We start from the raw sequence: 26,972 nt of genomic DNA on the forward strand, positions 1-26,972 counted from the left end.
AAACATTTATACAATTACGTTTTTTTCTTTACAGAATATTTTTCATTATTTACTTATGTTCTGTAATATATAAGCCATACTTAGGATTTATAATATTGGTACAAGCTTTCATCTTAATAGATGTCAAATAAATTTTTTTTTGGAACACCAAAAATATTTTAAAAAACTAGCAAGACTCTAGAGAAAAATTACATCAAAGTACAAGCTAAACTGGGGTTTGGAAGCCACTCCGTCCAATGTAATTTACCTTTATTACATCTATTTGAAATCCAAAAGAAATCTTTTTCTACAACTTCATCAAATAAAAAAGTTTTTTTTGGGATAGCCGTTCCAAAGATGAAAGACTTTCGAAAATTCCAAATGCTCCAAAACGTAGAGAAAATAACAGCATCAAACACCTTTTGTTGACCCCCCCCCCCCCCCCCAACAAAACTCAAGCCAAAAATTAATTGACTGCATCAAAATCTGATCCAGAAGAGAAAAACCTCACCAATTAGCAATACAACTCCAAATATCAATCAACTCCTTGCAACCTGTAAAAAGATGATGGATGGTCTCCTCAGAAGAAGAACAAATTGGGCACATGATCGAAGAGACCATTATACCTCTAGAAGATAATCTCTCTCTCTCTCTCTCTCTCTCTCTCTCTCTCGTAGTAATACTATGATGCTGCATCCTCCAAGTAAGAATATTAAGTTTAATTGGGAGTCAATTATTCCATTTAGTAACCACATTTCCAAAGGTAACAAAACTATTATCAATAAACAGACGAGTAGAAGAAACTGAAAAAGTGTCAGAAATATCTATTATCCATCCCAATCTATCCGGAATGGATTTAAGCTCTACTCCCCTACACCAAATCTAAAAAACTCCTTTAACCGTGGCAATAAAACTCCTTTGTGATATCTACGATTTCCCTTTGTACATATATACAATAGATCTATTTATATGGAAGATGAGAGTTCCCCAAAGCTTTAGCGTAATATTTCTTCAGAGATATACTTACTTTGACATAAGGAAAGATAAACTGAACACATGATGCTCCCGAAGGATCTCTTTATAAGGATTAGTAAAAGATAACACTCAAAAACAATCTCCTTAAGATTTTTAAAATTCACTAAACTTTTAAGAAATGGAAAGTGTTAGGGGTCAAGATCCTGAAACATGTCCAAGATCGATCTTAAAGTGAAGTTAGGATCCTGAAACATATGTTTTAACGAGTCAGTATCGTGAATATTACCAATATTATTTTCTAGCGAGATTATATTTAATTATTCATATGTGTAGAAATAGTAAACACAAGATACATCTACACTGAAGAATCACTCCAATCAAGCTTAAAACCCAGAGTTACTAAGTCAAGGCAATGCGTAAAAGCTTGTTCAACAGGATCCCGGGAATATCAAACATCTAGTTAGTCAACCTAGGCTATAAATATACATGTATAAATCACACAACAGATATCTAGAGTGAGGATATCACTTAAACCTGTATTCTCAAACACATTTATGTAATTTACATTTTGATTAATAAGATTAACCAAGGCAAGTGATCATTATCACCTCCAAAGGTTTTATGTCGGAGATCCTACCAAGGATCAAATACTTTTCCTTGTAAGATCACTCACGTCACTTTCATTTCATTTTCACATTCATATTGATTGCAACCACAGCCTCTCATACAATTTGGTTGATATTTCCTTGATCGTTTTTTTACCAAGACAATTGTACGCCCACCGTGAGGTTGTGATGTTCATAATTCTCAAAAAATCATGTCTACACAACCAACTTTATCTTCTTCCTCTATTCCTCCCACTTCATTTAAAAGTTTCCCACCACGTCCAAGCGAACCTCCTAATCAAAAGAAAATTTTTAATAGCTCTAAGAAGAGAACCTCTCTGATCACTAGCCATGGAAGTATTGGATCCAAAGGATCCTAGGATCCTCCCGTTTTGATTTCCGACAACAAAATTTTCTCCATGATGATGATGTTGAAGCAACAAGTGAGTCAAGAACATGAGGACAACATGACATTGCTAAAGGAGATAGAAAGAATGAGATTAGAGATCTACAAGCCTCATGAAGAAGCACCCTCGATCTTGCAACATAAGATTCTAAATTTTGATAGTGCGGGATCCTTAGGGAATTGTCAGGAGACTACAACTCCAACATATGTCGCTGTTACAACTTGGGGTGTAATACTGAATGATCAAACTCCTGTGATCTAGGATCTTGAAGAAACTTTCACTACTCCTAAAACCAAAGATGTATGTAACCTCTTAGAAAATATTACCTTTAATACTAGTTATGTGGATCTTGAAGAAGGGATAAGTCCAGTCATGGCTAGGGAACTTTAGCGACTAAGACAGATGATCACGACTGTACCATGAGTAGTTTAACCTATATATCTGAAATATCCTCAGCTAGGCACATAATCTCAAGATTTGCTCCCTAAATGGCTGACATTGAAGTTCCAAAATGCTTCCAAACTCCCAGCATGAAACCTTATGATGGAATTCAAATCCTGAAAAGCACATATCACAATATAGAGATCAGATGGTAATCATTCTAATTCCATCGCACCTAAAAGAGGCTTGTATATGCAAAGGTTTTGGTTCAACCCTTGCATGACCAACCTTGAAATGGCTTCTCAATGTTACCCCTTATTCCATTACTTATTTTTCATATTTAGTTAACCTTTTTAATAACCAGTTCTCTTCTAGCAGGATACTCAAAAGGATCACTAGTAATCTTTATAGAATAGTCCAGGATCCTAAGGAACCCCTTATAGATTTTGTAAGCACGTTTAGAAGGGAAGCATTGAACAAACCTAATATTGACATGGCTACAACCATATAAGATTTCAAGGTGGGCCTAAAGAAAGATTCTACTTTTTATGAAGATCCTGTGATGATCACATGCAAGAGAAGGTATGAATTCAGAAGTAGAGCATAGATATTCATCAGACTAGAAGAAGATAAGGATATTCAAAAGAGGACCAACACTCCAAACTCAAATGAAAACCCTAATAGGAAGCCCGATTTCTCGGCCCAAATACCCTATAAACCAAAACCATACTCCATACATGATCATCATAGGGTTAATGCCTTTAATAATGAAGGGGATGAAGATGAATTCCCCATGATCACTGACAATTTTTTAACCTATGGATGTATCAGGCCAGATATGTGCAATGCGGGATCTTGGTTAGAAAGCAAGATGGCTAAGGAAATGAGAAAAATCAAGTGGTTGGATTGACAAATGTAAGTGGTGCGTCTACCACGAAGATTTTGGCTACACTATTGAGGACTATATAGCCATCCGGAAGGAAATGAGCTATCTCTAGAACAAAGGATATCTTAAAGAAATCTTAGGAAGAAGGAAATAAAGACCCAAAGAAAAGGAGCAAGATCCTTGGAAAATCATGGAAAAACCAGGATCCCCTCCTTCAGACGCCAAGGTAATTAACATTATTTATGGGGGTTCTGATATTTCTGGAACTTCTTACTCTACAAAAAAAAAATACACGCTAAGGTATCCAAGATGGAGAAAGAAGAAAGACCTCAGAAGAATACATCAATAACAAGAGAGAAAGAAATCACCTTCGATAAACAGGATAGAGAGAACATCCAAGATCCTCACCATGACAGATTGGTGATAACTCTTTACATCACGAATCACATTGTTAGAAGGATTTTTGGTAGATGTAGGATCCTCAGTAAACATTAGAATCTTAGATGCTTTGAATAGTATGCATATCTCAAAATCTGAGATAATAAACAAATCCCAACATTAATAGGATTCAGCGGTGAAACGAAGCATACATTTAGAGAGATCAAACTACCTATCTACATTGAGGGGTAAACCCCATGCAACACTTTTTTGTTATTAATGATTTGTCTATCTACAATGTTATATTAAGTAGGCCCTAGATCCATGACGTGAAAGCAGTACCATCAACAAACCACCAATGCGCCAAGATGCCTACCCCTTAGGGGATAGTGAAGATCATCGATGATCAACAAGAGTCCAAAGAATGCTATAAAATCACAATGAAGTCTTCCACAGTACCGAGAAAAGCATAACAATTAAAGCAAAGGGCACAAGACATACTAAAACCAGAAGAATAAGATATAAAAGAAGTGCCCTTAAATATTGAGGATCCTGATGCCAAAGTACTTATAGGACTCTCAATACCCGAAGAAATTGAGCAAGACCTAGTGGAGTTACTAAATATTAAAAGAAAGACCTTCACATGGAAAAAACGAAAATATGACATGTATAAGCAAAGAAATTATAACTCACAAGCTTAATATAGATCCTTCTTTTAGACCTATACATCAAAAGAGAAGGAAGTTCGCACCTGAAAGGAACCAAATCTTCCAAGAGGAAGTTGAAAAACTTCTAAAGACATGAATGATTAAAGAAGACAACTTCCCAAGGTGGTTAGCCAACATGGTAGTAGTACAAAAGAAGAACGGTAAATGGCGGGTATGTATGGACTACATTGATCTTAGTAAAGCTTGCCCAAAGGATCATTTCCCTTTGCCACATATCGACTTTATGATAGATGTCATAGTAAGCCATGAATAAATAACATTCATGTACACCTCAACTGGGTTCTAATACATACAAATGGAACCATCTTATCAAAAGATTATGCCTTGATAATCCGCACAAATACATATTGCTATATTGTTGTGCCCTTTGGTTTAAAAAATGCAGGTGAAACATATCGAAGATTAGTAAATCGTATGTTCAAATACAAACTAAGGGACACCCTGGAAGTATACATTGATGATATGTTGGTCAAATATGAAAAAACTAAAGATCACCTTAGGGATCTTGAAGAGGTTTTCAACATACTGGATGAATACAACATGAAGCTAAACCCATCGAAGTGCCACTTTGGAATGAAGGCAAACATGTTATGTAACAATTGAGAAATTTCCATCGTTAATTGTTACTAGGAGTTAAGTTCGACTCACAAAAACAAAAACTTCCCATATTGAAGGATAATATGGAAAGTTGAGTCGAAAATAAATTAATCAAAAAAGTTAAAATGGTTAGCATATTTGAAAAATAGGCGACCTAATGATCCCAAAAATTAAAAGCGTCAATAAGTCTAACTTTGATTGGAAGAGTTATGATTTATGAATAGAAACCAACCACATTAATAACACTATTGACGTCAAACTAACAAAAAGAGAACGGTTGAGTTTCGTCTAACACTACAAAGATGAAATTTTAGTAAAGCATGAGATAAAAACTTGAAAAGAAAGAAAGGCAAAAATTGAAGTCGTATCAAAGAGATATGATTTTTATAAAATATAAAAATGTAGATTAAAAATGAAAGTTATAATTATAAGATGCAAACTAAAGGAAAGTTGTAGCTCTAGGAAATAGTTACACAATTATATAAAGAGGGTAAGAAACAAAGGTCATATGAAGAAAATATGAACTTTTACAAAGAACTAAGGTGTGTGCATCAATGTGCACGTCATGCCCGTAGCACACATCTGACCCCCAGATTCATTGGAGATTTGGAAACTTGGACCACCAGAAGGGCGACACGTGGCATGATTTGGTTATGCCATGAAGTGAGTGCACACCGTGTAGTAGAATGTGTGGTGCACAACATCACTATAAATAAGGGTGCTTGCTTCCTGTTTTTTCATCTCAAATCAACCTCCAAACACTCTCTCATGACCCCTATTTTACTATTTTAAAGTGTTTTCAGTGCAGGGGGAGGGGAATACATGCCTAACAAATGATTTTAGAAAAATATTTATCTTATAAATATTAAGTCATTTTATTATAAGCAAGATACCTTAGGATAGTATAACTTTACATACTATGCCTAGATTTAAGCTATGATCTTTGTCTAAAACATATGATGCCCAATAATCTAGGAGTAAGTAATACATAGATGTTATAATGACCAAATCCCTAGGAAACTTTAAATACCTAGGAGTTATGCTGGACAAGATTTGGGATATTCACTATACTTAATTGTTATGCTGCCAAAATATCCTGTTAAAATAACCATAATTAAGGTATATATATGCAATATATATATATATATATATATATATATATATATATATATATATATATATATGATAAGAACTATATATATACACATACACACGTAAAGATCATTTGATGATATATACCCGAAAATGGTATATACAAAGATAGTGTGATGTGTGTGTGTATGTGTGTGTGTATATATATATATATATATATATATGTGTGTGTGTGTGTGTGTGTGTGTATATATATAAGGGTAACTATGATAAAGATAAAAGATAAAAGCTTATGGTTAATACGTTAGTGATTTGGTTATTCATCCAAAAACATTGATTAAATTCTGCATATCCCTAATACCTATAATCGTTAATCTTGCGAGAGCTAGGAAGTTATGTATAAATCTATACGGGGCCATGACAACCCTGCCTTCAATTGCTAGCTACAATCCCGACCGGATACCTTCCATATAAGTTACTATTTGACGTCCGATGAAGCGTCGTGATCAAGGGTATATTTACGGTCGTAGCGTCGATTATAGGGGCTCATGTTAATATATTAAAAATTGCCTTAGAGCTTAGATTACCATTAGGGACGCTTGATAGGGTAATTAAAATACGTTAGGATCATTAGAAATCCTTAAAAGATACTAAATTAGGATTAACAAAAGATAATCCTAATTATATTATGTTAGGATCGTTAGATATCCTGAAAAGATAGTCATTTAAGATCAATAAAAGGTATCTTAAAAGATAGAAGACTATATAAATAAGAAAGGTTTTCACTAAAGAAAAGTATTCTTAAAAGGAATTCAAAATTTTGATATAAAAACTCATTCACTCACCAACATTATCTTGATTTCAAAATGCATGTATTATCAAGTTAATAGGATTGGTGCTATTTATATCGCCACACTGCTTGGTGTTTCCACCAAAGGCTGGGCAGGGGTGTGACAAGTTCCTTGGTTACATGATCACTAAAAGGGGAATCGAAGCAAGTCCGGAGTATATCAAATCCATAGTCAATTTGAGATCTACAACTTCAAAGAAGGATATCCAAAGATAGACATGAAGAGTGGCAGCTTTGAATAGATTCATCTCAAGATCCTCAGAGAGGTGTAAACCTTTCTTTGATATCTTGAAGAAAAACAAGAATTTTGAATGGACCAAAGAACATGAAAAAACAGAAATGTCACCATTAAAAATTAATACTTGCACTAGTTACAACTTCTACCAAACTACGACATTATTTTGAAACTCATTTTATACACCTCAAAAATAACTATCCTATTAAGAATGTCATGGCAAAAACATAAATATCAGGTAGAATGGCTAATTGGTAAGTGAAGCTCAGCACATATGACATTAAATATGAAGCATGATCAACAATAAAGTCGCAAACATTAGCAGGTTTTGTGGTTGATTTTAGTGATGACCTACAACCTAAGGTGGAATTAGCAATTCAAGGACATAAAAAGCATGGGGGAGTGGATCCTCTTTACAGATGGATCATCCAACTTCAGAGGAATAGGCCTTGGGATCATACTAAAATGACCATAGGGGACATCCTACCCCATACAATTAGTTTTGAATTTAAAACAACTAACAATGAAGCAGAATATAAAGCACTAATCATGGGGCTACAACTAGTAAGGATCTTTAGTTCAAGTATCTCCAGGTATATGTCGATTCAATATTAATAACTAACAATTTCAATTGATCATATGTAGTCAAAGGTGAATGATTAACATTATACCTTCAAATATTTAAAATGTTAGCCTCAAAATTTACAAATTTTAGTTTAAACCAAGTTCCTAGAGAAAATAATACCGAAGCAGAAGAACTAGCAAATCTAGGATCTTCCCATAAGATCCCATCGGCTACCAAGATTCCAGTAGCTCAAATAATGATCATAGCTACAGAATATCCAACCAAGATGCCAAAAGATATCACCTCCCATGATCTTAATCAAGCAGATAATTTGGGGCCAATTGTTAGGGGTTAAGATCTTGAAACATGTCCAAGATCTCGGATCTTAAAGTGAAGTTTGGAGCCTGAAACATATGTTTTAACGAGTCAGGATTTTGAATATTACCAATATTATTTCCTGATGAGGTTAATGAATATATTTCTTGTTTATTATTCACATGTGTATAAATAGTAAACACAAGACACGTCAAAATCAAAGAATCATTCAAGTCAATCTTAAAACCTAGTGTTACTAAGTCAAGGCAACATGAAAAAGCTTGTTCAATAGGATCTCAAGAATATCAGTCATCTCGTTAGTCAACTAGGCTATAAATACACATGTATAAATCATACAACAAATACAAAGAGTGAAGGAATCACTTGTACCCTTATTCTCAAACACATTTCTGTAATTTATAATTCGATTAATAAGATTAAACAAGGCTGGTGATCATTATCACCTTCCAAGGTTTTAGGTTGGAGATCTTAGCAAGGATCAAGGGCTTTTCCCTATAACATCAGGCGTATCACTCTCATTTGATTTTCACATTCATATTAGTTGCAGCACCATAATCTCTCATACAATCTGGTTAACATTTCCTTGATCGTTTTTTGACCAAAACAAAAAAATTATAAAAAAACTAACAATGATTTTACGTTTACAGAAATTAAATATCTTCCTACCATTTCTTCATACTTATCTTCCTACCAATGTAAAATAGTGACAAGTATCATATTTTGATAAAATTAAAAATAGTTTAATACACTTATCGTAATTTCAGATTGGTTAGAAGAAAATTAGGAGGAGATTAATTTTCCTGTAATGTTTATAGACACATACTCAATCAATTGGCTCCAACTTCTAAATTTACATGTCACAATCAGCCTAGTACTTGCTTATTTCCTAAAAGTTCGAGCCTGAAATAGAGGTAGAATTCTGGCGATCGAGGATTAGCAATCAGTCCGATGGGTTCTGTGCCATCCCCATTTTTACGGACAAAAAGACCGGTTTGTTTATGCTTATTAAATCAGAGTATCCTTTTAAAAAGATTCACTTTGCGGAATTTGTCCCAAAATATGATAATAATATTATCAAGACATTTCCAAGAAATTTATTTTATTTATATAACTCTGCATATCATCATCAATACAAGAAACATAAGCATTAACGAACACTTACAACATCTCTTTATACTAGTAGTATCTATCTCCTTTAAATCTCTCGGTAGATACATATATTATCATATATGATTCTTGTAATAAAATAAACTGAGTGGGTCAGGTTAGGAAACCTAGTGAGTACATAGGGTTTTCAACCCTCAATAATATAGCTAATATGTTTAATTATCAAAAAATTAACCCAATTTCAGATCCCCATTATCTTCTTTATTCTTAAGGATCTATCCTAAGTATCATCTATGCTGACAGTACTAGTTCAGGGACTCCTCCTTGATACTTGTTAGTAAGTTTTCTTCTATACTTATTCCTAAGGAGTTACCCTAGGTATCATCTTCTTTATTGAAAATATTAGTTTAAGGAGTCCACCTACAATACATGATAATATGTTAGAGTACATCTGGTGAACACATGGTTCACAACACCTACAGATTGCGTGCCTGCTAAGGTTCCACTGGACTGCCTAGAATAGTATGTGGTTGTCATCTATACTTTCATAGATGATATTATCTTTAAAGTCAAGACCTATTCTTGTTTTCATCTTTCATAACCTATCTCCCTTTTTATTATATTCAACCCCCATTACCTATTTCTACCCAATACATTATGGGTAAGAAAATGCATATATGGTAAATCATATAAAAATCATCTTAAAATATTTCATCTAACACAAACATTTTTTTCACATAAGCACATATACCATTTAATGATTTAGATACTTCATATCTATGTGTAACGTGAAAGTAACTATGCACTCACTAGTTAATGTGATGATTCAAAACTCAGACAATGCTTCGCTTCTAGCAACCGACTCTTCCTTTAACGTAACCTAGTATCATTATTACTAAGTCTTAGTCTAATATTTCTTAAGACTAATTAATAGTTGAGATCCCTCAATAAACTCAATGTCTATTGATCTATAGCTGATAAGAGAGAACCAGGTAGGATCATATCGAAGGTAGGGTTTGTTGGTATACAAAGTATACTGTTTGGAAAGCCCACTTTAAACACATTACTAAATCCAACCTAGACATCATCCAACTATGTAGGTCAATCAGCATAATGACTGGGAACCACTAATAAATCTTAATTATAGGTTCATAATAATGACTATGAATATAATTAAAAGTTATACTTAAATAAAATAAGCATAACCTAACTTAAATAGTACACTAATGAAAATTGGGAATTAAGCGGATAAACCTCAGACATCATAGGGCTTCACTAACTAAAAACTTAAGGAAACTCTCGACCAAAATATAGAGAGAAAAGTAGGACTAGTGTGGGATTGAACTAAAATTTGACTACTATTTATAGGGGTATTTCATGTACGCGTCGCACATAGATAAGATGCACACTGCACATTTGGTCGGAAGAGGGTGATGTGACACTTTTTGCATGGTGCCACGTGTCACATTCTGGATGGAGTGACAGTGCATAGGACATACTTTGACCTTATGCATGGGTGCACACAAAGAATTTATGTTCACTAGAAAGTTCATATCTTCTTCATACGAGCTCTATTTTTGATGGGTTTTATATCCACATGTAGTTATGAATGAGATCTACCAATTTCATTTAGACTCCATCGGCTAATTTTGAATTTACTTTTAAAGTTGTATTTTTAACAAGCTTAGACTGTTAAAACCCGTTAAAAATTCATAACTCACTCATATGATATCCGTTCATGAATTTCATTATATCGACGAAATCATGAGGAAGATATAATCAATTCTCATTTAGATTGATTTTCATAACAATCAATCGATCTATACTTCAGTTTCTTAGCCATATTCTCATGCGTTGAAACTTGTGAAAATCCTAACTTCCTCTCGTGAAGTTAGATTTGGACGTTCTCTATATGCATGTTCTCAGTTCAACGACTACTACAACTTTTTTTAGATAAGCTAGGATAAAAAGAAACCTATCTCCGATTCATTATTTGCGACATACAATTTGAATGAAAAACTTCAGAAGGTCATAACTTCTTCACTCGAAGTCGGATTTGGGGGCTCTTTATATGTATGCAATCTTCGTCAAATATACTATAACTTTTGCTAAGATTAGTGATCCTAGATATCCTCTGTCAAAAAGTCAATTTTAATGCTTATAATAGTCAAATTGACTAGCCCTAATTTCCAGGTGTTATAATTAACTCCCCCTTAGGATGATTATGTCCTAGAATCATCAAAAAGGCAGGGATTGTATAATGACTCTGCAAGTTACCTTTCAATCCTAGGTAATAATCTTAATTCCTAAGTCTTTTCTATCGATTTTCTAACTCTTAGACTTCTTTACTGTTGATGGTGCTCAATGTTGCACCTGCTCGTTGATTCTAAATCCGATCTTCATTGGAGACTCCTGCTCCATCTATTTTGACTATCCTAACAGACTGATGTGTCATGTTCTAATGACCTCTTGTCGTACAATGCAATAGCTAGACTCAGGTCTCTTTGAACTAGACTCCAGGATGGAAGATACCTTCCTTCATGTTATATAATGTGATATAATCACATTCTAACATGTTGCAATTCTAGCTAGAGGCGGCTTGATCTTAATGACGACTGTGATACCTTTTTCGATCGCTTCAATTATATTTTCCTTCAATCTTCTTCATTAATTCGGATCCTACATTGAACATGGTTCTTTGTAACTTACTTTGTAGAGTTATCTTAGCCAAAATCCATTCGATATGACCACTAGGGTCGGAATAAAATCATTTTCTTTAGTCATTACCAAAATGATGGTAACGACAGACACGTTCAAAACAAAATCAATTACTAATACCTTGGTACCTTGTGACCTTTCTCGATCCAAGTGTGAGTCATTTTCTTCCGGTAGTATAGGCATTTACTACCTTATGCACACACTTACACTAATCCCAAGAATTGCCTCGCAGTCCCCAATTTCTTATTCCTAAATTCACACAATGATTTCACACATATGAATGTGTCCAAACAAGAATAACGAATTTCCCTAAACTCCACTACGATTTCTTCCATGTATATGTTTAACATCAATTCCACTTCAACTCGGTTGGTGGTGGAAATGCTAGACCATGTGACGACTTCAAGAATCATACCAAAAGTTCTACCCTTCTGCCACTCAAAACTGTACTTTTCTCGTATTAGGCGTATCATTTATTATAGGTATTCTAAATGCAAGATACCATTCTATAGGTATTATCGATGATATCGTCTGATATGTATCATTCACTATCGTAAGCCTTTTCATTTCCTCCAATTTCTTAGTCTGTTACGAGTCCTTATCATGACATTTCATACACCAAAGCAGACGTTCGGTGTACCGGGATGAGAATATAGATAGGGAACGTTTTGACGCATGATCCTCCTTATTACTCCGAAAAGTTAGATGTGAGTTCTAATACCGTAATTAAACGTTTAGAAGCTTGATCACATAATATTTCCTAATCCAAGGTGGGCAACATACCTTTAAACTTATTAAGATAATATCAATATTAGATAGAAAACCTAAGGCATGCTATTATTTAAATCATTTAGCAAATAAAAGTAAATTAGACATTTTATCCTAAAGTAAGTTAGTGGTCGTGTCAATTCAGGTGTACTACCTAAATATAATAGACAGACTGCTCACAATCATTGCCTAGCATTCTAAGTTTAATTCTAGAAATCCTACAAATTCCTAGTTCGCTTTAACTAATGCTATGATGCCAACTGTCACATCCGCATTTTTACGTCCAAAAAAGGCCAATTTGTTTATGCTTATTAAATCAGAGTATCCTTTTAGAATGATTTACTTTCTGGAATTCGTCCCACAAATATGATAATAACATTATCAAGACATTTCCAATAAATGTATTTTATTTATAAAACTCGGGATGTCATGGTCAATACAAGACACATAAGCATAAACGAAGACTTACAACATCTCTTTCTACTAATAGTCTATATCTCCTTTAAATCTCTCGGTAAATACCTATATCATCCTATATGATTCCTGTGATACAATAAACTAAGTGAGCCAGGTTAGGAAACCTAGTGAGTACATAGGGTTTTCTTGAACAATTGGTAAAAATCGGTCAGAGTTCGGCGGTCAAAACACCGCAAACCGCTATGTGTTAAGAACCAATTGTGTGAAATTTTATGTTTATAATATATATTAAAGATATTATATTCATATTTAGTTTTAGAACATCTGAAACTGCTCAAACCGTCTATCATTTAAGACTGAATCAAAAATCAACAAAAAATTACATCTATTTGTGGTGTTACAAATAAAATTTTTCATTAAGTAAATTTGAAATTTATGGATAACAAATTTGAATAGATTACATTCTCCTGATCACCGTGGATTAAAAAAACGTCCAAAACAGAGATTGTATGAAGAAGTTACGCCCATTTTAAGTTATAAAATTAGTATTTATCTCATTTTCGTAAAACGAACTGTACACTACTTCGTTTGGGATAGCTACGAGCCTCATAAATTATTTTTGAGCATGGTTTTGAACTCAGACTACGGTCTACTATTTTATTTCATTTTTATAATATTTTTAATCTCAACCAAAACCAAATTCATAAAATCTATCGAATCCGATCCTATTAATCGCGGAACTTTAAACGTTAATTCACGGAGCTCAGTATACTGGAATTGAATTCCATCTGTGCTTTTGGAATCACCATTACCGAAACAATTAGCAGGAACTTTCACGAAAATTATATGAGACGATGTGGTAGCAAAAGAATCGAGAAATTATATCTAAGTGATAAAAATATATAGTAAATGTTTATTATAAAGAATATATATAATATTATTTAAGTTTCAAAATACATGCGATTCAAATTGAAGCTATCATTTTCTATACAATGACTCCCTTAATCCCTCTCTAGCCTCTCTCTACATCTCGTTCTCTTTCTCCTTCCTGTTAACCACCATCGGCTGTCGGAAGAGTGCATCAGCCCTCCCTCTACCCTTCAACCACCTCATACAACCATCCCAAACACCCCCTCAATCTGTTGTGGCTCATTTTATTCATTTCGATAACAGCAACCCACAAAGAACGAGCCACAAAGGACTCACCAGAGATAATGGCGTATCCACATCCAGGCAAAGGTAGGCCTCGGCCCACCCTACAAAGTTCACGTGTTATATATATATATATATATATATATATATATATATATATATATATATATATGTGTGTGTGTGTGTGTATATATATATATATATATATAATATTTTTGTTAAATAAAAAGAATTAATTCATCTCATTCAAAACTTCCGATCCTATATCGGGCTCATACTTTGTAAATTATTTTGCCTACCTAATTCAAAAATTTCTATATCTGGCTCATACATTGTAAATTATTTTGGGGAAAACAACTTGAAAAGGTAAAAATGTTTCAAAAACATACAAAAAAACACCATTATTCTTTTTTAGTGAAAAATACCATTAAAATGAATATTTTGTACAAAAATACCAACAAAATACAAATAACATTTTAGAGTGACTTGAGGTAACCGGTTACCTCAGGTCAACTATTGAACGTGCTTTAATAACCTTCATCCATCAAATTAGGGTTCCATCTTCATCCCCCTTCTTCATCTCCTTTGGCTCCTATGGCATTTTCAAGTTCATCAAATTATTCTATGTCAAATTCGAACATTTCCAAGAGCAGGAGCACAATTGATTATGCCCACCCTTGTCACTGTGAGAAGCCTTCCCAAGTTTGGACCTCATCTACGGCTAATACTTTGGGTAGAAAGTTCAGAGTATGTCGTAACTCACCAGTAAGTGGTTCTAGCATCTATCATCTACTTCTCCTTTATACTTAATTTATTATGTGAATTTTATTATGTATATTGAAGGATAAGAAGAAGAAGAAATGTGATTTCTGAGAATGGGTCGATCAAGATGAAGAACTAATAAAAGAAGACAACACTGAAGTCAAGATATCAATATTGGAAAATAATTTTTGGACACATAAGGTGAAGGCAGATTAAGAATCAATGAGTTTCAGAAAAGACTTGGATAAATTAACTAGGAAATATTGGAATCTCAAATGTTGTATGTTGTTGTTCTTTGTTATGTTTTTTATGTATGTTATGTTGAAATGAAATGAAAATTGTAATGTAATGACTTTGGTAATGTATTTAGAAAGATTGGTTAATTAAAAGTCTTGTATTGGAATTGATTCAATGTTTTATGGAAATAAATTTAGTTTTGCTAAAGGAATAGGACCAACGATTGGTAAATATAGTTGAGTGCTCATACTGGAATGGAATCAGTGATTCCTGAAATGGAATGGAATTATTGATTACTACTTAATATTGATTCTTCACACAGGAATAGAATTAATGATTCCTGATTAATTGTCGTTGTGTATATTGAAATGGAATTAATGATTCTTGGTTAATATTAATTCTTCACACAGGAATGGAATCAGTGATTCCTGGAATAAAATGGAATTATTGATTATTGCTTTATATTGATTCTTCATACATGAATGGAATTAATGATTCCTGATTAATATTCATTGTGTATATTGAAATGGAATTAATGATTATTGGTTTATAAATTGAGAAAAAGTTGGACCACATATTGGAATGGCCTTGTCCCTGTCTTTGTCCATAAATATAAACCACATACATTACCAAACCACATACATTATCAAAGCGGGACCACATACATTAAATATAAACAAGTTATCAAAAGACACATTACACCTAACCACATGTAGCTTCATCCGTTTTTGACTTAAATGTAAACAAGACATCAAAAGATGTGCCCAACAAAAGATTCCCTACCAAAAGATGTCCTGCACTAAAGCTAACAAAAGATCACAAAGACAAAAGCTAACAAAAGATGCCCTTCACAAAAGTTGTCCCCATTACTGCTCCTAGAGTGTGAGAGGATTTTCAAGACTTCCCCCTGTATCATCCTTGGTCACCACTTTCCTCCTCAACCCAAGTTTTATGTTCCTCTGAGAAGGACCACACTTTCTCTTTTTCAAAGTTGGAGCAACCACATGCTGGTTTCCAGGATTCACCACTTCTTCATCAACCACTTGTTCAACCTCCACCTCTAAATCATCCTCTGAATCTCCTCCAACTTCTTTCTCTGAATCACCTCCAACCTCCTCCTCTAAATCAACTCCAACATATTCAGCTTCCCCATGGCCGTGTCCATGTCCTTCTCCCTGTCCTTGCCCTTGACCCTATCCCTCACCCTCAAATAGCTCATGGTAATCAAAGAGATCCGAATCATCTACTGCATTAAGCTGTTTCAGAGGACATTTCCTCATGTTATGACCTGGTTGGGAACATAGACTGCATTTAGAAGTGGTCCAAACTTTGCTAATAGTGTGTCTGTCACTTCTTTCTGAAATGCATTTCTTCCTATTTATCTTTGGTCTGCCAGGCATTCTTCTACGCTTTGGTGGTAAGATGGTATTCATATCATTTGCTAGCCACATTTCATGTCCATTTATTGGCTTAACATTATACCTGTAGTATCTTCCAAACATTTTTGTTGTGTACAGATTAGCTACATACTCCTCTATATTCCCATTCAAGCACAAGATGGCAGAAATAGCATGGACACATGGTATACCTGTCGGCTGCCATGATCTACATCCACAGGTTCTTTTATGTAAGTCAACCGCATACACCTCATTCAACCATCTACTCTCATATTGATGAAAACCACTTGGAATTACTCCCCAAAACCTGTTATGTAATGTAACATATAAGTTAGTATTGATATATAAATATATATTATATAGTATGTATAAATACCTCTGTATTTTCTTCATGTCCTCAATCTTCCTTCTAATTGAGGGACAAATCTCCAAGTTCCACTTCAGTCCCTTCCTTTTCTGAGTAAACTGATGGGTTTTGGTCATAAGACATCCTATGTGCTCATACAAACCCTAATGCTTGGATCTACGTTTCTCTATTGTACATGCTTTGAATCCAAGACTATAAACCATAATTCTAGCATATGGAAATCGATATTAACATATAATTAGGTTTAAGATATTACCTTGATTGTTATGTAGCAATAACAATCCCAATTCCTCCTTGAATTGACTTTGGAAGGCTTAGAGTCACAAGTGTCACTCCTCTAATGGCTTACAAACACCAAGAGCAAATGGAGAAGGTATAAGGAGAGAGGGGAGGTATTGAATTCGTCTCTAGGACCTCTTGGGAAGGCATGGCCGAATTCATGAGCCTTGGGGTCTTTATATAGGTGTAGAGATTAGGGTTTTAGTCCTTATCCTTATCTAGTTGCTTGCCCACCAAGTAACCATAAGATAAGCCTTGAAAACCCTTATCCTATTCGAATTTTAAGGCCTTATCATCTTAAATTCGTCCAACCTATTAATAAGATAACCCTTACCTTATTTTGTAACTATCACATAATTATAATTCAGCCCCTCTAGTTTAATTAATTACACTTGATCACAAAATTAATTCTTAATTAATTATTGACCAATATTAATTAAACAAATATGATTTCTCCTTTAATATATATTATTCTTATAACATATTAATAAATCATAATAACCTCTCTCTTTATTTATTTCTCCAATCAAGTTGCTTTGGTGAAGGCAACCCAAAAGGACCATGCACCATCGGGTCAAGTACATACCAAAATAGTTATGGACTTAGACACTAATCCAACAGTCTCCCACTTGGATAAGTCTAATAACTATTCTGCGTATGACTTCAGATCCTGATCTGCAATCATAGCTTTCCAAAGCCGTTGTCAACTCTGATCATATCAGATACGCGTGTCCTTAGATAAGGGATCATATATTCCTCCATTCTAGATATCATATGAGATATGATTTCAAATCATTCTCTTTGTACTATATCTCGATTCCCGATTTATGACTGACTAATTGAACAAATCAAATTAGCCCTAGCCCGGCCGAGCATTTACGTTTGTCATCACAAAATCATCGAGGGGCCCAAAGATATCGCTTTTATCCTACTTTGGATAAAAGGAACGGATAAACTTTGATACAATGCTTGCTTGCACTCACTCACCGAATCACACACAACAATATGTTTTATAACACCAAGTTACTAGTGCATTTATATATTATCAATGTGCAACCGATTTGCAAGATACAACTCACACATCTCGGTTTCAAGAATATAAGATGTTATCGTCTCACCAATCACTCGTGATACAATTCATGGAGTGATCCAAGTGAGCGTGGGTTTAATCCAATGCTCAAATTCATATTCATAAGCACTCATGAACGTTGCAACAAACATTTGCTTATGTCTAATACTCTTTTAGACAATCCACACACCAATTCACGACAGTCTTCATTCATACCTACTTCCAACATATGAACGACTGTGGCCCGTTCGAATAATTTGAATGTTCTAAACCAATTAAATTATTCAGGAAGTCAAAACATGCAAAGTGAAACACAAGAATAATACTAATCCCATATGGCCTCAAACCTTTGAGTATAAATAAAACACCTTTTATTTATCACCATATCGATTACTCATTATTTGTCATTTCGGGTAATCAACTTCTTACTTGAATTATTACACTTGTCCCATGTTCTTAGCATGCACACAATGTTTACCTATGGTTCTTACTTTGTGAAATAGACAAAATTGAGCACATTTCCAATCATTCTCATTTCACAATCCTAAATCCTTTTTCATAAGTGAAAGAATATCAAATTCTTGCTACTTATAGAATATGCTAGATTCTAACATTTTATGCAATGATCCTTTCGTAATATCACTGCACCAAAGTCACAAAGACTATTGCCAATGATATTACAAAGTCTTCTATCGGAGATTGTTACAAGACAATTCCTTAGATATGATGTCTCTCACTCAAAGAACATTCCTTTGAACATCCTTTTGCATAAAAGTTTCTAATCTACTCATAGATTTTCAATATTCAATTCCCAATATGGACACATTTCGATATTTTCCATATGACAACTTATTCTTAATAGAATCTTATCTATTCATAATAATGTCGATATGGTCCATCCAATATGGAAACATTTCCATATTTTCCATATGACAACTCATTCTTAATAGAATCTTTTATATTCATAATAATGTCGATATGGTCCATTCAATACCATGCTTCCAATTACTCACAAGCAACCAATCCTCGTCGAACTTTGGATTATCCTTTGATAGTTGTTTAATTATTTTAGTCAAAACCGATTCTAGTCCTTTTTCCCTCTAAATGCGCTAGACATTTGGAAAATTTTAGAATGGTCAAACATTAAAGCATTTGCAATCGATCCTATACCCGAAGCGTAGGGGACACGACACATAATGTTTTATTTGCTATGTTCTCAAAATTCGAATTGTGAAGAGGAATGCCATAATCATAATTGAAATTTTAAGAACACACTATGTACCTTTGACTAAATTTATTAACATTTCTCAACCTAAGCCTTTAGATTTGAAATGAAGCATAATATTCTCTCCCTTAATTATAGCAAAACAACTTTATAACCCTTACTACTTTGCAAGGTATAACTCTTGTTTTCTATAATTAATATTGCCAACTTGCAATATGTGCCTTAATAATCATACAATCATAACATTTACGCTCCCACTATCATGATGATTATTATAAAACATAACACTTATGCTCCCACTAGCTTCGACATGTATTCATAAATATCTCAACTTTCAGAAAAACAATACTTATTGAATTCCTTAAATTCATGTTTCTAATACTTAGTGCTTTGATAATCTTTTATCAAGGCTTCTTGAACTTATACACCTTTGTCTTCGATAGTTCATATATGTGTCTAAACAATTAAGACTAATTGCCAAACCTCACAATTCAAATTATGGAAAGGGATACCGTAACCATAATCGAATTCGAGAATGCAATTTTACAATCACTATCTTCTTGAAATCTTTCTTAGTGAAAGCATTTCCTCGCAATCATTTTCATGAAGGAGGAAATCTTATGATACTTAGATTTAAACGGTGTATGTGTTCCTATCCATGTAAATTTGTTAAAACCAAAGTTTACGACAAATTCAAACTCATATGGACCGAACTTTCTTAATCTTGATTTCTTGCCTTATGGTAGCACAGCTGCCCACCATGTCTTCCAAGTAGTTAAGCAGCTCACCCTTTCCTATCAATGTACCTTTCATTGATTAAGGTGCTTTGCCTTTTATGCGTTCAAAATGAGAACTCATAGAACTCTCATGCATAATTAACTCGATTGGATTGGCACAGAACCAAAATAATGTCATCACGATAGGTTGTAAACCTCAACTCGTGTGCTAGTGATGATCGATAAGGTTTATTTGATTTGTTCTTGAATCCTTTCAAGACCATTAAGACTCCCACTGACTCCTTGACATATAAGATTCTCTTGTCAATAAACATTTCTTGACAAACAAATATTCAAGAGTTAGTGTAGTTTTTATCAAACACTTCATAAATTGGTCCTAGTTGGTCTTTGTCTTATCCAAGACATCACAACTTTCCACATTTGATGAATGTTATAAACCTTCTTAATACTTATCACTCAATTTCACAATCTTAAGTCTAAGACTTGTTTTTGAAACGAAGTATGATTGACTTCTTGATTTAACCATTTCTTCAATTCTTGATTCCTCTTCTTAAACATACAATTGTACTAAGACTCACTTAGAGGATTAATTGAGATATGGTTCTTAATCATTAAGACTTATCATAAAGCATAAAAGGTACTCTCCCTTCTTCTTAGAATGGAGAAACTTTTATCTTTCTGCCTACTTGATTCTTCTTATTCATTCTTCTATTGATTTAAACCTTTTGGATTAATTCAGAATTACACTTAATCTTATAAGTATAATCATATTTACTAAGCCTTTAGTAAATCATGACGAATATCTTTGTTACTCTTATGGTGGACTTGATCAACACACACCTTTGTGTACTCGATCTCCTAGTCTTTCACTTGACACTTTGTCAATGAATTAGTCTAATTTTCAAATATGAAATTTCTCATTCATCGTGCAACCAAGTTGCATGATTCCAAGTTTCTGTCCAATTGAAACTTGGACGATGAGAAACTCTCCCTATTTGGTAAATTCTCGACTTTCCATAAATAACATAATAAGAACCAAATCCATTATTGCTAATAATAGAAACATTCAAATATCAATTTTTCATATACGCCATTGCAAGGATAAATAAATAATATCAAATCAAAATTTATTTTATTGCGGAAAAATTTTGTCCTTACAATGCAATTCATTGAAAAACTATGCTAATACATCTTTCTTAGCAATCTAATTCTAACTCTAAGTAGTAGCTCAAGAATTTAATCTTTGAGAAATGCGATCGAAATCCATTCCTTCACGGTTAGATTCTGCTTACTTCTTCCCTTAAGCTTCCTTTCTTTTCTTCGATCCTACAAAACATCAATTGTAATCTTATCACATTATGTATTAAGAATCTAGAATGAAGCTTAAAAGAGTTAGTCAATGGATTTTACCTAGAGCAAAGCCATACGTTTTGACTCTCCCATCTCTTAGATCTCTTAGGTAAATGGGGCAGCTTCGTCTCTAATTCCCTTTCTCTTGGCAATAAAAGCAAATTGACTCTTTTGGAACGTGACATGGAACTACTTCAGACATTGCATTTCTTTTATGATCAAAGTTTTCGATCATAACATGTCTTTCGTTGCCATTGTCTATACCCATAGAGGTCTTGAAGGCAGATTCACCAATCAACTTTGCTTTTCTATTGCGCCAAACCATTGTTGATTCGGCAGCAATAAGCATATAGGTGAGATCTATAAGGGTCACGTCATGGTTCATCATATAGTACTCTCTTACGAACTCACTATATGAGTTAGGAAGTGACTGAAGAACCCAATCAACAGCCATTTCCTCAGAGACAACGGATCCCAACATTCTTAACCTATCAATGTGTGACTTCATCCCTAGGACGTGTGCACACATCGGCTTTCCTTCTTTATGTTTACTTGCCAAAAGGGCTTGAGTGATCTTGAACTTTTCAAGCCTTTAAACTTGTGGGTTGGGGAGAACAATAGGAGGAGGAGGAGGAAGTGAAGCATGATTTCTCGTTCCTCGATTGAATCGTGGAAAGCTTGTTCCACGGGATTTTGGAAGACCATAGTTGTCGAACTTTGACATCTACAAAAACGAGAGAAAAACAAATTCAAGTTAGTTGATAGATTGAGTCCTTAGTAAATCACCCAAATGAAATACTAAGGCTAGGACCCAACACAATATTCCACAACTCGGGAGAGGGATGCCGTAACCCTAATTGACAAATATTTGAAGGTAAGTGAATGACGATTCACTAATTTCCACCACGAAAAACGAAAAAAAAAAATTTAAGTTTTAAATCTATGAAAACTCCTAGATCCGTTGAGATTCATTGAACTTTCAATGGCATGTTTAAATCTCAATATGCCCCTCTAGTTTGTGACTGGGATGCCGAGGATCACAAAGCGGGTGTGAATAACCATGCAAACTTACATGGTGCCCTCACATGTTACAGTCACCTATTCGATGTGCCGGTAAACTACTCATGCTCCACCGAACTATGACAAACATTGAGTCACCCTTTGCTACCTTTTCTAAGAACCATTTAGTGTGCCGGTAAACCACACACGCTCCACTAACGTCTTCGCAAGCGCACAAAGTGTAATTTCATGGAATTGCATCAATTCACTTTTGCTTAAGTAACTAAGATTGAGAATTTTATGAAAACATTTAGTTACTTTTATACTTCATTATACTTATAATGGAAGGTTTTGTCCCATCCTACCCGTTTGGCTAACGACCCTCCACTAGTCAAGAGTGCGGTGGGTAAGAGTGGATACCCATTCAATCGCCATTTTATATGCAATTTCCTTAAACACCCCTTATAGAACAGCTTCGTGAATGAGGCCTACTAACGGTAAGACTGACTTTTACTCATACATATATATAATGTTAGACTTTTAATGTTATATATATAGTATAGGGTGTATTTTACACTTTTAAAAATACTAGGTGGTTTAATTTAACAATTATACTTTTAATTCAATTAAATTGTAACCAAAACTTTTATGGATTTATTAATCCTCTTTTAATTATACACCTTAATTAATTAATAAAACCATAAGGGTGTGATTTGAACTTTTTCAAAACAATACTAGGGTTTTAGAATTTAATATTCCTAATTAAACCTTTAATCAACTTTTAAATTCCAAAACTTGAGGGCAAGTTTTGAAACATTTCAAAACATTAGGGTTCAAAATTTAAATATGCATCAAAATTAAACTATTAATCAAAATTTAAATTCCAAAACTTGAGGGCAAGTTTTGAAACCTTTTTCAAAACATTAGGGTTTCAACTATTTAAATTTCAAAACAACAAAACTTTTGGGTTCAAATTTAAACTATAAAACCTAAAGGGGAAAATATGAAACTTTTCATAACAACAAGGATCAAATAACAAATAATCTAAATTAACATTTAATCACATAATTATCCATATTTGATTTATTTAATGATTTCTTGCAAAACAATTTATCAATTTAGTCAAAATAATTAATCAATTATCACATAAGGAAACAATTATCTTATTAATTGATAAAAATCTTCAATTAGATCAAGAATATAGTCAAATATATCATAAAATCGGATTTATATTGATATAATGTGATAAGGTAACTATCCCAAAGCAAAAACAACAAGAAATCCCGAGATATACTCCATCTGACGAGTTGACTCGTCAAGTCAAGCTTGGACTCGTCGAGTCTGCATGGACTCGGCGAGTTCAGCTATGGACTCGGCGAGTCCAGCCTCCAGAAACCAAAAAGTCGAATTTTTAAACATATCAAGCATCAATACAATAGAAACCAGTCTAGGCTCTGATACCACTGATGGGTTTTGGTCATAAGACATCCTATGTGCTCATACAAACCCTAATGCTTGGATCTAGGTTTCTCTATTGTACATGCTTTGAATCCAAGACTATAAACCCTAATTCTAGCATATGGAAATCGATATTAACATATAATTAGGTTTAAGATATTACCTTGATTGTTATGTAGCAATAACAATCCCAATTCCTCCTTGAATTGACTTTGGAAGGCTTAGAGTCACAAGTGTCACTCCTCTAATGGCTTACAAACACCAAGAGCAAATGGAGAAGGTATAAGGAGAGAGGGGAGGTATTGAATTCGTCTCTAGGACCTCTTGGGAAGGCATGGCCGAATTCATGAGCCTTGGGGTCTTTATATAGGTGTAGAGATTAGGGTTTTAGTCATTATCCTTATCTAGTTGCTTGCCCACCAAGTAACCATAAGATAAGCCTTGAAAACCCTTATCCTAGTCGAATTCTAAGGCCTTATCACCTTAAATTCGCCCAACCTATTAATAAGATAATCCTTACCTTATTTTGTAACTATCACATAATTACAATTCAGTCCCTCTAGTTTAATTAATTACACTTGATCACAAAATTAATTCTTAATTAATTATTGACCAATATTAATTAAACAAATAGGATTTCTCCTTTAATATATATTATTCTTATAACATATTAATAAATCATAATAACCTCTCTCTTTATTTATTTCTCCAATCAAGTTGCTTTGGTGAAGGCAACCCAAAAAGACCATGCACCATTGGGTCAAGTACATACCAAAATAGTTATGAACTTAGACACTAATCCAACATAAACATCCTTTCCATGACATACACTCTAATATCTTCCAACATTGCTATTATTGGTTTTTTTCTAGCTTCCACAATAGCTTCATTAAATGACTCTGATACACCATTTTCAATGGCATCACTACCACTATCTTCCCTAAAAAATGCCCTAGACCATGTGTTTGGTTTTTTTCCATCAGGTGTTCATAGGGCAATACTTTCAATCAGTTTGATCTCCTTCATGATATCCTCAAATTTTGTGGTTATTGTTAGGGGTGTTCAAAAAATCTGTATCCGAATATCCGATCTGAAAAATCCGAAAATCCGAAGTGAAATTATCCGAAATTTCGGATATCCGGATTTTCGGATATCCGGTTTTTCGGATTCGGATACGGATAGTTATTTTCTAAATTTTCGGATATTGCGGATATCCGATATCCGAAATATATATTATTTATTTATTTTTTTAAATTTTTTTATTTCAAATTAGAATAGATAGTATGAGTTGAGGAACATGTTTACTGTGATAATAGATACTACATTGTTTTATTTGATCTTTATTTAATACACGTTGTATAATTTTTTGTGTGTTAACATAAATTACATTAAATTACCTAGTCTAATTATATTAGCCAAGACATATATACTATACGTAATTAGAAAGTTTATCAATAATATAAAAATGTCTTTAATCAATTCAAGATATTTTGGTTTACAATGTTTATCCATAATATAGAAATATGCACTATAAAAGGACTTGCACTAGTGTCTGGAACATGAAAATGTGGACTTATGCTTGGTTTTTCTTTCTAATGGAATGAAACTGGTGCATCAACGAATAACTTATTAATTGACTCAATTAAATTAATTGTTTTTTCCATTGGTTTCAATTTGCGACTTTGTGCAACTAATCACTTCATTCTAACATCCATTAATGGTATTGTTTAAGTTATTTGAGTTGGTTACAAAAAAAAGGATATTGTTTAAGTTATTTGAGTTGGTTACAAAAAAAAGGATATCTGAATGGATATCCGAATCCGTATCCGAAAATTCGGATATCCGAATTTCGGATATCCAATTTTTCGGATATTGAAAATCCACTATCCGAAATTTCGGATATCCGAATTTGAACACCCCTGGTTGTTGTCGCCTTGGCAGCAAACCAGAAAAGTTCCCTGTATTCAGCTCCTGAGAATTTTTTCTTGAAGTTGGCATAAACATGCCTAGCACATTGTCTATGCTCACATTCTGACACTCTTTCCTTAACTGCTTCAATCAGTCCCTATTAAGTAACATTTTGATGTCATTATAAACTAAAAATAAAGTAGAAATACTATTATTAGAAAGCAGTTGAGTACCTTGTGTTGGTCAGAGATGATGGTTAGTCCTCTACCTTGTCCCATATCAATGTCTTCAAGTAATAGATCCAAAAACCATTTCCAATTTTCCTTATTTTCAACTGGTACAACAGCCCAAGCTAAATGATACATTTGGTTATTAGCATCCCTACCGACAACTAAAAGTACCTCACCTCTACAAAGTCTCTTTAAAAAACATCCATCTACACCAATCACTCTTCTACACCCCTCAATCCAACCATCCTTCACAGCCTTCAAGCAAATATACATCTTAGGAAAATGGACTGTAGAATCAGGCATGATATCCACATCCAATTTCACTGTGGAACCTGGATTAATCCTCAATAACTCCAAACCATAACTCCTAAGCTTTTCATAGTGTGCCACCAAGCTCCCTTCTATCTCATCCATTGCAAATTTTTTGGCATTTCTACACTGACCAAAACTAACTTTTAGATTAAAATCTCTAAGGACTGCTGCTGCCATTTTCCTGTAACTAATTCTTGGATTATCTATTATGGTTTCTATTAACTACTTTCCAATCCAACTATATGTGACCATTGAACCTAAATTGAAGGCCCTACTACAATTATGTTCAGAGATTAAGGACTTAATCTGAAATGATCTTTCTTTACTCATCCAAGTTGCCCACAACCTAAAAGGGCATTTAGAACTCTCTTCACCTTTGCAACATCTAACTAATAATCTAGTTGAATCATTTTTTTTTCATACCACACTTTATACCCATTAGCAACAGCATAATTGCTTAACAAAT

The 26,972-nt window shown here is 33.7% G+C and overlaps 1 protein-coding gene across 1 annotated transcript; it reads right to left on the reverse strand.

Moving 5' to 3' along the window:
* Nucleotides 1-16,050: 16,050 nt before the first annotated feature.
* On the reverse strand, nucleotides 16,051-26,683 carry LOC145098760 (uncharacterized). Its single transcript, XM_079036366.1, has 4 exons — nucleotides 26,198-26,683; nucleotides 26,003-26,121; nucleotides 16,423-16,879; nucleotides 16,051-16,368 (listed from the first exon to the last, which is right to left on the reverse strand). Exons 1-4 carry the CDS (start codon nucleotides 26,681-26,683, stop codon nucleotides 16,051-16,053), a joined length of 1,380 nt encoding a protein of 459 aa, XP_078892492.1.
* Nucleotides 26,684-26,972: the final 289 nt, after the last annotated feature.

The sequence above is a fragment of the Lactuca serriola genome, chromosome 4, assembly GCF_051521515.1.
Source record: "Lactuca serriola cultivar US96UC23 chromosome 4, Lser_US96UC23_V15, whole genome shotgun sequence".
NCBI classification, from domain to species: Eukaryota; Viridiplantae; Streptophyta; class Magnoliopsida; order Asterales; family Asteraceae; genus Lactuca; species Lactuca serriola.

What these genes read in the sequence shown, in the direction of transcription:
- LOC145098760 (XM_079036366.1), bottom strand. Translation starts at nt 26,683, where the DNA reads ATGGCAGCAGCAGTCCTTAGAGATTTTAATCTAAAAGTTAGTTTTGGT. An exon ending in GAATACAGGGAACTTTTCTG is followed by an intron (nt 16,880 to 26,002) that starts GTTTGCTGCCAA and finishes ATTACATAACAG; the next exon opens with GTTTTGGGGAGTAATTCCAA. An exon ending in CTCTGAAACAGCTTAATGCA is followed by an intron (nt 16,369 to 16,422) that starts GTAGATGATTCG and finishes GGTGAGGGATAG; the next exon opens with GGTCAAGGGCAAGGACAGGG.